Genomic DNA, 12,757 nt, shown 5'->3' on the forward strand with positions numbered 1-12,757 from the left:
GGTTGGAGGGGTGGAGCATCTTACTTATTGTACTAATTCTTACTAATGTTAATATTATGAATAGGAAGCTTTAGATGGATGGATAGATTGGTAGTATGTTACTAGGTATCTCCTAAACGGTGAAGCGAATCTCTACAAAATTTGCTATAAATGTAGATAGAGCACAATCTGGACGAAAACATAGGCTACCAATGAACTAGGAAATGAGAACGATACTCGTGCGATCCGTTTGATACACATATTTACCCGATAACTCTGCAACAGTTCAACACGTCTATGTATAACAATCTTCAGTAACACATGAGATATTTTTTACCATTTTTTATTTCAGCGCAGACAAAGTCGTAGGATAAAAGCTTGCGTACCTACCCAAGTTGCAGGAAGCAGAAACAACTGTTGTATTGGCCGGCTTGCCTGCGGAAGTGGTATTTACCGAAATACCGTCGACATACGTGCATACTTAGATGTTCCCCTAACCACAGCCCACTTTCCTTCATCTCCCTCTTTTTTAGATATCAATTGCTTTCCTACATATTGGATGCCAAAATAATTGTATCGTTTTTAGTTATACGACATACGTTAACATACGTTTATTGTTGTAATTTGCTATAATTAATAAGCATCTGACTACCCGACCTACCGTAAACTAAAATAAACCAAAACATTTAGGTTTACGAAACCTTGTGCGCCGACCACAGTAAATGGGATAAAGTAAGGGAGATGATGATGTTTAGTTATATGATTGATATATCAATCTTATTATTTTCAGATGATGTCGAGATTATTTGACAACATCCGTACTTAGAATGAGATGAGATCATTAGCTTTGCTTAGATAAAAAAATCATACTAACTTTAGGCTCAATCGTCAACACGTCATCTTTTTTTATTTATGGCATGTGTAATTTTTTTTGAAATTTAAGTTCATGTTACAGCTTAGCTTATTTATGTGAGTACATATGGCTTAAGCGTGTTTCCAATATCCTGGGTCAGCAACTGAGAGTAGAAAGTTGTAATGACAAATTTCCAATATAGTACTGCGGCCTCCTTCATACGTGATCATAATTATGAGTTAATCCTTTGAAAATAATTTAGACCTAATCACTCTCTCTTAACAGTTAACGTTCCTCGAAATGTTTTCATTTAACTTTGAAACCTAGTTATTAATTTGGAACAAAAGATTAGAAAAAAGTATTTTTTCACTGGATTAGATGCTTTATATATTCCTCATTATATAGGTAGTGTATATTGTACAGTTATTACTGTATATTTGTAAATAAGTGATAAATATAAAAAATATTATAATTTATCAACTTGTACCTTAGCAAATATTATGACAGCAGTTAAAAAGAAAAACTTGCGCGTATAGGTTTATAAGTGACTTTATGATTGCTCATGGTATGATTAAATATTTGATCTGTTAAGGTTTCATGGCATAGTTAAATAGCTCAACATCATGCTCAGTAAAATAGTCACAGTCGACGTCTGTTTAACATCACATCACCATCACATGAGAGCAAGTTAGACATCTTGATAGTAGACATCTACACATATCACAGGAAATTTCTAGTTCGCAAGGTAACATTTTATTTACTAATTTCGTATATAATGTTATGCAGATCATATGATATATTTTTAAATATAATTTGTTATATTTTATTCAATAATAAATATTGAGTTTTATTGAAATTTTTCGTTCTTAGTTATTTTTGTAAAGGAGATAGGGAATGATTAATTTCGTTTATATAATTAAATGCATATAAACGAAAAATACAAATAGTTTGCATTTTCCAATTAAATTTTTTTTCTAAAAAACCACCATATCTTATTATATTATAAATTAGAATTTTTTAAATACATATTATAAAATACATGATGGATAAAGCAAATAGCGTTATACCAACTGTTCACGAAAACTGTAAAAAAAACATGAAATAAAATTGAAAATTAAAAAAAATATTTCTTTGAAGGTTAAGCAATACATTAAGGCGATGATAATCCTATTGTTAATATTGGTGCTCGTTTGCTGCTACTGGGCGTATTGGAGTGTTGAAGCCAGGCGCTTAGACCGGGCCACCGCCACCCTGCCAGGTCCACCGACTCTACCTCTACTGGGAAATGCTACGCTATTCATTGGTAACTCTGAAAGTAAGTTGTAACTTCAACCCCAACAATAAATCTAAATCTTGAAGATTGCTATGTTTAAAAAATAAAATATCGTCATAATCTAAAGATGCAACAAACATATTATGTTATTGTAAAATTACAAACTCCGGTAAGTTGACATACACAAACTAGTTATGCTAATAATCCGATAAGTTTGATTAAGATTTTTGTTTGCTTCCCTTAGTTAATCAGAAGAATTCCTTCAAGTATGTTAGCTTGATAAAATTATATTTTAAAAGAAGATAAACCAATACTTTTTAAAAGTAAAAAACTAAATTATTTTAATTTCCTCCATTGTAGATATATTTTAATCGGATGTTTATCGACTAAATGTCGAGTATTTTTAGTATCTTTATCTGTATTGAGATATATGAAGTGAATGGTGGTAAATCTTTGCAATAAATAAAAACTTTAGGACTTTTACCATACCTAGTTGGCAAAATCAGATTTAACCGGTATATCCTTGGATTGCCCGAGCTTATGCCTTTACAGTGACATATAGGTGTGTTCTATAAATTAAGTACTTACATATGTAAGTGAGAAGTTTTATGTAAATAGAGTTTGTTTGCTTTATTTATTCACATTAGCATTACGCATAGCATTATAACATAATCACGAATCATGTGCTTTTTATAAGATTTTCGTCTTAAATTACATACATATTAGTATTAGTGACATTAATTGAATATTACGCTATTGATTGTTTATAGAAATTGTCAAAACTCTCGATGAAATAGCGGCATTGAGCTATAAACATAAAGGAGCTGCAAAGCTCTGGCTTGGTCCTAAACTTTACGTAGGTGAGTAACTTAGAGTAAGTAGTAACATTTAAAGTTCATATTTGCATATTATTTATAAGATATAATTTAAACGGTGTTTATTTTGAGCCACGTCTCACCGATTGGAAAACGAAAAATGTAATGTAAATGATTAATATTTTTCAGCTGTAAGTAACGCGGAAGACTCGAAAGTTATTCTGGAAAATTGTTTAGACAAAGATGTCGTTTACCGTTTTCTACGGCCATGGCTTGGACATGGACTTTTTGTCGCCCCACGTAAGTACCAAAAAGTATTAAATATTATAACAATATTATAGTTTTATAGAAAATACATCAATAATATTGTACAATTTCAGTTAATTTGTGGAAATCACATAGAAAAGTACTATTACCGGTGTTTAATAATAAAATTGTAGAGGATTATTTAGAAGTAATCGGAGAACAAGCAGACATATTGGTTGAAAGACTTTCTGAACAAATTGGCAAGGGATACTTTGACATACTACGATACGTTACCGCCTGTACACTGGACATCGTATTTGGTAAATATTACATTTTATTTTTTTACTCGTCGAAAGAGCAATGAAAAGGTAGTTTAGTGACTATTTTTAACTGATGCGATCAGAAAAGTTACATTTGCGTTGTCATAAAAGAGAAACGAGCATAAAAATGAAATAAAACTACTATAGGAAGCGTCAGCCAAGGGTAGGAAGTTTGCAGTGGTGCCGACCCCATGAGATGGAACTTATGTGACATGAAATATTAAGTACTTTCGTAATATTTGAATACATTGGGATGTTGATACCTTGACCGCAAATATCGTATCCGTATTATACTAGTTAAAAAGAAGGCGTAGTATTGAGTTTATTTGCTAATGCTTATAAGACTCGGATCTCGCAATACAGTATTGTTTGATCACGTTTATAAAAACAAATAGGTAAGTATTCTGTATACATAGACATAGCATGTGCATTATGTTGTATATAACAGCTAATTTTATCACCTCATGTAACTTGACTTTAATAATAAAAAAATGTCCTTTAAGTTTGAGTTAAATAACATTGATACAAAGTTCCAAGGATAATTATATTTAGGATTTACGATTTAAGATGAGGCTGAGACTTGAGAGCGGATATAATTTGTTAATAGAGACAGCGATGGGTGAACGTATGGATATCCAGCACTCCCCGGACACGCCGTATCTGCGCGCACGACATACCGTCATGACGATTCTTAACATGCGTTTCTTCAAGGTATGGCTCCAACCAGACTGCCTCTTCAATTTGACTTCCTACGCCAAAGAACAGAGCGAGAACATCGATCTTACACATAAGTTTACAGACGAGGTTAGTTTTATATTGCTTTCCAATTAATTGCCAAAATTAAATAGACACAAGAAAGTAAAAAATTTTAAAAGTAGTGGACCGATTTAAAAAAATCTTTACTTTTATATGATTAACGTAAACTAGATATACATATGTATATTATTAGAATTGTTTTTTTTAAATCCGCGCGGACGAAGTCGCCGGCAGAAAGTATTTCAAATACATAAGTATCTAAGTATAATATTTGGTTATTTGATAATTATTTTCATATGTATTTTTAGGTGGTTCGAAAACGACGACTACTATACGAGCGAAATAAATCTAAAGAAAAACATGATAATTCAGGTATTTTATATTTTTAGTTTAACTACTTCAAAAAACTACAAAATATGTTCTATTGCGCAACATAATTCGTGGTTGAAAACGTATAAAATTCAACATTGTATTTACTATACTTATTTTTGCATGCAAATGTTACAAGCGGATAATCAAGTTCTCACTTATGTGTATACAATTCCCATAGACAACAATATCGCACATAATTCAGTACATATATGGCTTACGTAAGCGATATAATCGTAAAATTTAACAACATATGTATGTATTGCTGTAATGGTAAACAATGGGTACTTCACGCTAATGCAATCGAAGAATCGTTTTGCTTATTAACTTCCAGAGTTCAAGACAAACTCGTTATGAACATCTTCTGTTTGGAATTAGTCATATATTATTGCATTAAACTCGAATTATTGACAACTAGCTTTTGCCTGCGACTCCGACAAGCGGAATTAAGAAAAAAAATTAGTAGCCAATTCTTTCAGACTTTGTTCTACATCTATGCCAATTTCAGCGAGATCCATTGATCCGTGCTGCAGATACTTTCTAGCAAACATCTATCCATCCATCCTAACATTCGCATTTATAATATTAGTAAGGATTGGTAAAGTAACATAACATTTAATACAATTTTTACTTTATGTTAGTTACAATAAGAACTTAGAACATTGTTAAACTTGCAATAAACACACATAGACGCATTTTTCAATGGACTAACATCGCCGGTCTACATAAAATATTTGAGCGATTTTAAAGACGCCGCCGGACCCTTCAAGTAATAAATGTAATTTGATAATCATTAAGTACTTAACAATGTTACATTAGCCGAGTAGTTGCGTGCCCTGCTACACAAACATCGCAATATTTTTTTAACTTAAGGTATGCATGGTCCCCATATTTTATCCAAGAAATCTGTGTTCTTCCATCTTATCCACAGATGCTATATTAATTGTTAACAGACGGCAAGCTCCGTGTAGTATTGGACATGTTATTCGGAAGAGAGATAGAATTCACCGATGAACAGCTACGAGAGCACATCGATTCTATAACAATTGCTGGCAACGACACCACCGCGCTGGTTACAGCCTATACCCTCGTTCTGCTTGGTTTACATCACAATGTGCAAGAGGAAGTCTATCAAGAGTACGTTATATATTGTATTTTCCGTTTAAAACCATCCAACATCAAGGCTTGGTACGCGCTGGTCTAAATAAAGACCTCTAAACACGTTGCATTACACTTCGTCAACTGTAATATTTCCGAAAACCAACGTTGTTTAAAATATAAGCTTACTATAATTTACTTCATTTCTTGTGGTTATTATTTCCACGTAATCACAACATTATACGTATGTTTTTTCAGACAACTCTCTATCTTCGGTACATCAAGACGAAATGCTACAAAAGAAGATGTTCAGGACATGCACTGCTTGGAGAGAGTAATAAAGGAAAGCATGCGTCTGTATTGTGTCGTGCCTATCGTAGCTAGAAACATTGACAGGGAATTATATTTACGTAAGTGTATTTATACTATAAATTCCAAACTCTGGCGACTTATTTCAGCTAGGCTTGACTGAGAAACATTACACATAACAGTTTCTTGTTACGATAAATATTATAAAAATTTCCAGCTCACTGCGGAGTAACATTGCCAGCTGGGACAAGCGCGGTAGTTGGATCGTTTGCGGTCCACCGCTCAAAAGTTGAATGGGGTCCGAATGCTGATGAATTTGATCCCGACAGGTTCTTGCCTGAAAGATCTGTTGGTCGACATCCTGCTGCTTTCTTACCATTTAGTTATGGACCCAGAAATTGCATCGGTAAGTATCAAAAACATTTCATTTGTCTTATTTTTTCTTTATGAGTCTGTCTATAGAGCTGGTATACACCAAAAAAGTGATATTTTGGCAATATTATTTCCAGGTCGAAATTTTGGTATGATCATAGCGAAGAGCATAATCTCCAGCATTATTAGATCATACAAAATGGATGCTCAAGATATTGGACCATTGAAAATGGAACTTCTACTGTTTCCTATTAAGGGACATCAAGTTCGCCTTACGAAAAGATAACATGCTTATATAGTCAGAATACCTGATTGTAGATTATCACCTTCTCATTAACTAAGTCTGTGCTGCTGAATTGGCTTAAAATCATGTTTTTATATGAATATTTCGGATATGCGAACTTAAAATATGTCCGATGATTAATGAATTGCAAACCGTTTAGACTAATATATTTATTGTAATTTAATTATAACATCGAAGTGTTTTTTTTATTATTAAATCCGAAGTAACTTTTTTATTATGGTACTTCTGTTGTTTCTTCAGTTTCATTTTGACTATTCTTTTTGTCCTTACCGGGTGAGACTGTATATAGTGTCATGAGCGGTTCCGTGGTATAGTCGAACTCCATAATGGCTTCGTGGTCGATGACATCACGCGAGTCATCTACACCGCACGTCAGGAACTTAGCGTACTTCGTAAGATCGAGGAACCCGACTCCACACGGCCGGTCGATGAGACGCGATGTCATCATACCGAGGACGAATCCCGAACACACGACAACCGAACCAATATCGTCCTTGAAAAAATGACTTTATAGTATATGGAAGGAGAGAAGTCGAACATGTTCTATGCTAGTTCTACTCATTTAGGGTATGTCGATTGCATTGTAAAAATATATATAAAATGTAACTGTACGAGCAAAGTAGAGATTCTGATTGTTGTAAATACAATGAAAGTACCGGTAATGACGTAACATGAGGTGGTTATAGGTCTTGTTGTTTAACACAACTAAAAGATAAAATTAAAATGTCTTACTTACCGGACACAGTGCTCCGTACTTATCATTCTGTTGAGTATAAAATTATTTCCACTTTTACTCTCTACAATTTTGTCTAAAAAAACTTAATGGCAATATTTTGATTACAATTTTTTGTTTTTATGTAGCCTAACTAGGAATAACCTGATTGCGAAACTTATAGTAGTTAATTTATTTATTTCTATTATAAATACTTGTATTTGATTCTTATAATCAAAATAGTAGTTTCCACATAAAAGGTGAAAGATGTGATATGAACGCCAAAAAAAATACGTAGATAATCTATCTCGCATGGTTATGATTTGCGCAGTTTGGATTACTTCGTAAACATGTTAAGTATGCAAAATAAATAATTTAACATGATGGCAACTCAGTCACCGCGGCAGAGTGCGAGCTGGGTTGCCCTAACAAACATGACATACCTTACAACGTGGCTGACGGATGCAAAGATATCTGTTGTCATAATTCCATAAGTTAACGCAATATTTTGACGGCAATAGAGTAATCTCCAATCGATAGAGATGAATTAACACCGGGACTAAGAAACCCTAAAATGTTCAAAGTAATTTTTTTAAATAAAAATCACTAAGGAGTAATACGCGTTCAAACAAGTAGTTAGTTTTATGTATTACACTTACTCCTCTCCTACTTCCCCACCCGTAAAGTCGGCAAGAGCGATCCCTGTGCCTAGTTTCAACGCGAGGCGCCGCTGATCCGTACCTGACCTTATTGACAACGTAATCTGCGCCTTCCTCTGGCTGGTGAAATGAGAACTGTTCGCTTAAGATCAGCAATGCTAGGTTATCCGGCTGACAGTCTTTCCATCGCAACGAATGGTTGTATCCTGTAATTATATAAATATACACGCCAAGGAAACGTTAGTCGAACTGTTGTTGCTAGTCATATTGTTTGTTGTGCTATTCGGTTGGCAGATGAAGTTATAACAAAAAATCCAAAACTAGTGCAAAACTTTTGCTTTATAAGTATATTATATTATATATTATGTATATTATAATATTTACCCACAATACCGTATTATACAAAGATTTTGTAGAAATGAAACAAGCAAAGTAACAACGTGAATGTTTGTAGTCCAAAAATATTACTTACCTTGATGTATACAAAGGTTATTCACCGTTCTACTAATACCAGATTTCTCCAAAAACATGTGACTACCAGCAAATACATCGAACCTATATTTTTCACCAAATACACAACTAGCCGGCGTGAGAACAACGTGGGGTTCTATTATGACACCAGTGCAAAAAACCATAGCGTGCGACAAGTAATAAACCTGGAGAAAAATATTTCAATCATATTTTTATATCATAGTTACCTTTTATTAACTTTTTAAACCGTAGATTTTGTAAGAAAGCGAACTTACGACAAACTGTGCCTCATTGTTGTCTGCTTTCTGGCCGAGAAAACCAGCGGCATTATTAAAATCCATTTCCACTGTAATAATAACATTTCAACGGTTAGGCAAATTACAAGTTAGGAAAAGTGTTCAAATTGTAATTTTGTTCTTAGGATTTATCTTCTAAAAATGTATATCTAGAATATTTACACAATGTCGAAATTCCACCGATCTGCCCTGCCCCCATTATGCAGATTGGAAGATTCGTGTGTCGTGAATCGGATTCCAAAATTTTATATACAGAAGCTAGTAAACGTTATATAAATTGTATAGCACTGTTATTAATCGCTTTAATTACGACGGCAACTCCGTGAAAAAACAAAGTAACTAATCATAAGTTTATGAGATTAACAAAAAAGTCTACAGTAGGATACGAAGTGTTTTGGCTCACTGGTGCCAGTTAATGCTTACATTATTCCAGTTGCATATCAGCGCTGCCATCCTACTGTGCTGGCATTATAAAAACCGAGCATAATGTAAACTAGGCATTAATGGGTATTAACTTCGCCAAGCAGAATGTCAATATTTCATTTGTATTATCTATTTCACAGCTGGCAGCTGTCAACTGTCAAGTCATAGTCAATCGGATTGCTTTCGTAATTCATTCGTATTCGTATGTTACAAACAGAAATATTTTTCATGATTATTGTTTCAAAACATTTGATATGAGTTTTATCAATACACCCACGCTAATGCTACATATTATCTTTAATTTTTAATTTCCTCTTAATGAGATAAATGTTAGCTGAAGCATAATAAAAGCGGTTGCATTAAATCATAGCGAACGGAAACAATCTGAACAATACTTCTATTTAATTTTACCGATTTTATGTTGGTTGAATTAATTTTTGTGCCCTATAATGTGTGTTACTAATACTGTACAATTACTTGCCATATTTATTATTGCGAATATAAGAATATCATCTTCGCAATTTAACAAACATTGGAATGATAAGTATGAAAATATGTGTCCAAAACTTTATCCTAAATATTTTGATAATTACGCACCGGCTGGTAAGTGTATTATAAAGATTTAATACATTTTTTCCATTTATATATTAACAAACCAAAGCAAAAGTACTGCTCAATTAAAATAAGTACTTAAAAAATTATAACTTTAATACAGGGAAACATAGTTAAGGAGCAAAGGTTATAATGAACCAGATTTGTTAAATGTACAATAAAGTATAATACTTTATTGTACATTTATCAAATTATATTAAAGGTTTTATTGTAACATAGTTGTCGCTCGACTCTGTCTTCGCTGAATGGAAAAAAACACTTAATTAGTAGCCTATGTGTTTTTCCTGATTATGTTCTACAGAACTGGATTCATGTCGCCATTCTTTTTATCCTAACGTTAGAAATATATTTAGTATACTAACTAAAATGTTATTCTAAACTAGCTGTCGCCCGCGGCTCAGTCCACACGGAATTAAAAATAAACAATTAGTAGCCTATTGGGTCTTCCAAACTATGTTCTACATTTATACCAAATTTCAGCGAGATCCATGAAACTGTTCCAGAGATACCTTTAAACTACCATTCATCCATCCATCTAAACATTTGCATTTATAATACTAGTAAGATAAGTAAGATTATTTTACATTATAGAATTATTTTTAAAATCATTGTTTTGGTTTTAGGAAATCTCACAGCTGGAAATTTCTCAGAAAAGAAGGAATTAAAAGGTGTAAAGCAATGTGTGATGTCATGTTGCCTTGCCGATTCATGCAATATTGCCTTTATTGTGGATTCTAAATGCTACCATATAGAATGTGTTAGTGATGAACTCTGCTTACCCCTGACAAGAACTGGGCCACATAAGTGGGATTCACATGTTGCTATGATATTAGTTAAACCTGTTTTGCCCAATGGTAACTATAAAAACTTATTTGTTGATGTTATAGGCTGTTTAAATGTTTTGGTGGCTCAAGTTCACTGTGCGGTTCACTACGCGCTCCCTCTGTATCCCTTTAGTACCAATTGGGTTCTGCACAGCAACTCATGCAATGTTGTAAACCCCCAAAATGTTTGACAGAATTAAATAAATAATTTTGTATTGTATGTTATATTCTGGTCACAAATTGTAAAGAAAATGACAACTTTATCACAGTATCATGTATAAAACAAATGTTACCATATGAATTTTTCTTTTTACAGAAAACTGGCTAGAAATTTTAGATCAATCTAATAACAGAGAGGTAACTAACAACTTCTCCCAGGAAGATGAAGTGTACCCACCTTTCACAGGCCGATATACTGACCTATTGACAGAAGACGAGGATTTTCTCTCTCGCTTTCTCAACAACTTACCCAATAACGAAGATGAGGGTACTCAAACATTCAGCAAGTTTAGAGAGAATTCTGATAATGAAATGATAATGGATGCATCTAACTTTCTGGAAAAAGTACCCTGCGTCGTTGGAGTACCTGATGACTGTCCTTTTAACTCTGAATGTGTGTCACTCGGATTGAAGCTACGTAATGGCATATGTAAATGTATAGCGGGCACAGAAGAGAATGCCCAAGGTGCCTGTATTCAATCAACAAGACCTTACTCTAAAGCAGAGACGATACCAATAGATACGAAAAAGGATGACGATTTGGTGGCTGGTGCAAAATTCGGTGATACTAAATCGGACATGCCAGTGCCAAGGCAAAATTTAACTGTATCAATATTATCGAAACAGGTATAGTGGAATCTCACTATTATTGCTCTGCCCACATATCCCTCTCTACATAATGCGCTCAGCAAACTTTGTTATCATCTAACCTAAAAACTTATCATATTGTTAAATTGTTGAATTATCTTTATGAAATGTTGTAATTAATTTATTATTATTATTTCTATACAATCCATGAATCTGAACATTTCAATAATCTTGTACCTTCAGGTTTTTAATAATATTAAGTAGTGCCAAAATACTAAGATTCTATTGTAATTGCATTTTTGTCATATAAAACCAACAATTGTTGATATAAATGTTAAAATTATTATAGATGCATCAATATCAAAAAGCGTCAGAGTCATAAAAGAGTCTAGTACATTCTTATTTTCATGATTTTAGGTGCAACTTCCCGACAATGAGGTTACTTTGGCAGCATATACAATACCCGATGAAAAGGCAACAGGCAGTCATTACAACTATGTTTGGACACTTGTAGATCAACCTAAGGATGGTTTCACTGGTATTATATTGAATATTTATTTTTTAAACTTATAAATTTTAATATTAAACTCTCATATTGTTTTAGTATTAACAAATATCATTTTGATGAATCTAACATCACACAAAACTAATATTATTAATTTATAGGTAACATGAATCAAAATGGACCATCTGTTACATTAACAGACTTAACCGAGGGTCAGTATAGGTTCAAGGTGACTGTTAATGGTACAAATTCATATGGTGAAGGATTTGCTAATGTGACAGTTTTGCCACCGAAGCGTACAAACACTCCACCATTGGTGGTGATAACACCACAAGTACAAACAGTGAAACTGCCCAATTCCGTTGCTGTACTAGACGGCAGTGCCAGTAAGGTAAGATAGAATTATACAATAATATCGTATTTTAAATTAAAAAAAGCGAGTATTGATAAGATTTATTTTTTGTTTCAATACTAGCAGATTATTCGAAGTGTTTTTCTAATATAATAAAATATCAACAAACGCAACTTATTTTTTTAAGATAGTTATTAATTACTAGATTATTGTTGTAGGTTTTTCTAGCACAATCTTATTTTTTTGAATAGATATTACAGTTGTAATAGTGGGTATTGAATCAACAATCATAAGGTCTAAAGTCCTTACCGGTAATCATTAGGCAATTGCGGATTTAATTTCATATTTTTTTACAAAATATGTGAATAATTAATGTACAAAGTGGTGCAGTCTATTAATAAA

The 12,757-nt window shown here is 33.0% G+C and overlaps 3 protein-coding genes across 3 annotated transcripts in view; 2 read left to right on the top strand and 1 right to left on the bottom strand.

Moving 5' to 3' along the window:
• Positions 1-1,468: 1,468 nt before the first annotated feature.
• Positions 1,469-6,858, top strand: LOC106126904 (cytochrome P450 4c3). Its single transcript, XM_013324816.1, has 11 exons — positions 1,469-1,577; positions 1,970-2,147; positions 2,876-2,965; positions 3,110-3,220; positions 3,301-3,486; positions 4,094-4,290; positions 4,551-4,614; positions 5,565-5,748; positions 5,968-6,119; positions 6,236-6,424; positions 6,528-6,858. The coding sequence occupies exons 2-11, from the start codon at positions 1,991-1,993 to the stop codon at positions 6,674-6,676; spliced, it is 1,479 nt and encodes a 492-aa protein (XP_013180270.1). The 5' UTR covers positions 1,469-1,577; positions 1,970-1,990; the 3' UTR covers positions 6,677-6,858.
• LOC106126905 (lectizyme) lies at positions 6,847-9,220 on the bottom strand. The gene is made up of 7 exons (XM_013324817.1): positions 8,995-9,220; positions 8,812-8,882; positions 8,538-8,721; positions 8,066-8,271; positions 7,850-7,975; positions 7,431-7,457; positions 6,847-7,187 (listed from the first exon to the last, which is right to left on the bottom strand). Exons 1-7 carry the CDS (start codon positions 9,029-9,031, stop codon positions 6,909-6,911), a joined length of 930 nt encoding a protein of 309 aa, XP_013180271.1. The 5' UTR covers positions 9,032-9,220; the 3' UTR covers positions 6,847-6,908.
• Positions 9,221-9,444: 224 nt separating this feature from the next.
• Positions 9,445-12,757, top strand: part of LOC106126524 (dyslexia-associated protein KIAA0319-like protein) — an 8,086-nt gene continuing 4,773 nt past the window's right edge. The window contains exons 1-5 of the mRNA XM_013324235.1: positions 9,445-9,858; positions 10,491-10,721; positions 11,008-11,537; positions 11,916-12,036; positions 12,165-12,394. Coding sequence (XP_013179689.1) covers positions 9,705-9,858; positions 10,491-10,721; positions 11,008-11,537; positions 11,916-12,036; positions 12,165-12,394 — 1,266 coding nt within the window. The 5' untranslated portion in view covers positions 9,445-9,704. The remainder of the gene's footprint in view (positions 9,859-10,490; positions 10,722-11,007; positions 11,538-11,915; positions 12,037-12,164; positions 12,395-12,757) is intronic.

The sequence above is a fragment of the Papilio xuthus genome, unplaced genomic scaffold (genome assembly GCF_000836235.2).
Source record: "Papilio xuthus unplaced genomic scaffold, Pxut_1.1 DF824992.1, whole genome shotgun sequence".
NCBI lineage: Eukaryota > Metazoa > Arthropoda > Insecta > Lepidoptera > Papilionidae > Papilio > Papilio xuthus.

Coding starts and splice junctions, on each gene's coding strand:
- LOC106126905 (XM_013324817.1), bottom strand. CDS start 9,031: ATGGGGGCAGGGCAGATCGGTGGAATTTCGACATTGT. Junction 8,722..8,811: donor ACAATGAGGCACAGTTTGTC/GTAAGTTCGCTT, acceptor ATTTTTCTCCAG/GTTTATTACTTGTCGCACGC. Junction 7,188..7,430: donor AGTACGGAGCACTGTGTCCG/GTAAGTAAGACA, acceptor CATTTTTTCAAG/GACGATATTGGTTCGGTTGT.
- LOC106126904 (XM_013324816.1), top strand. CDS start 1,991: ATGATAATCCTATTGTTAATATTGGTGCTCGTTTGCTGCTACTGGGCG. Junction 2,148..2,875: donor ATTCATTGGTAACTCTGAAA/GTAAGTTGTAAC, acceptor GATTGTTTATAG/AAATTGTCAAAACTCTCGAT. Junction 4,291..4,550: donor CACATAAGTTTACAGACGAG/GTTAGTTTTATA, acceptor ATGTATTTTTAG/GTGGTTCGAAAACGACGACT.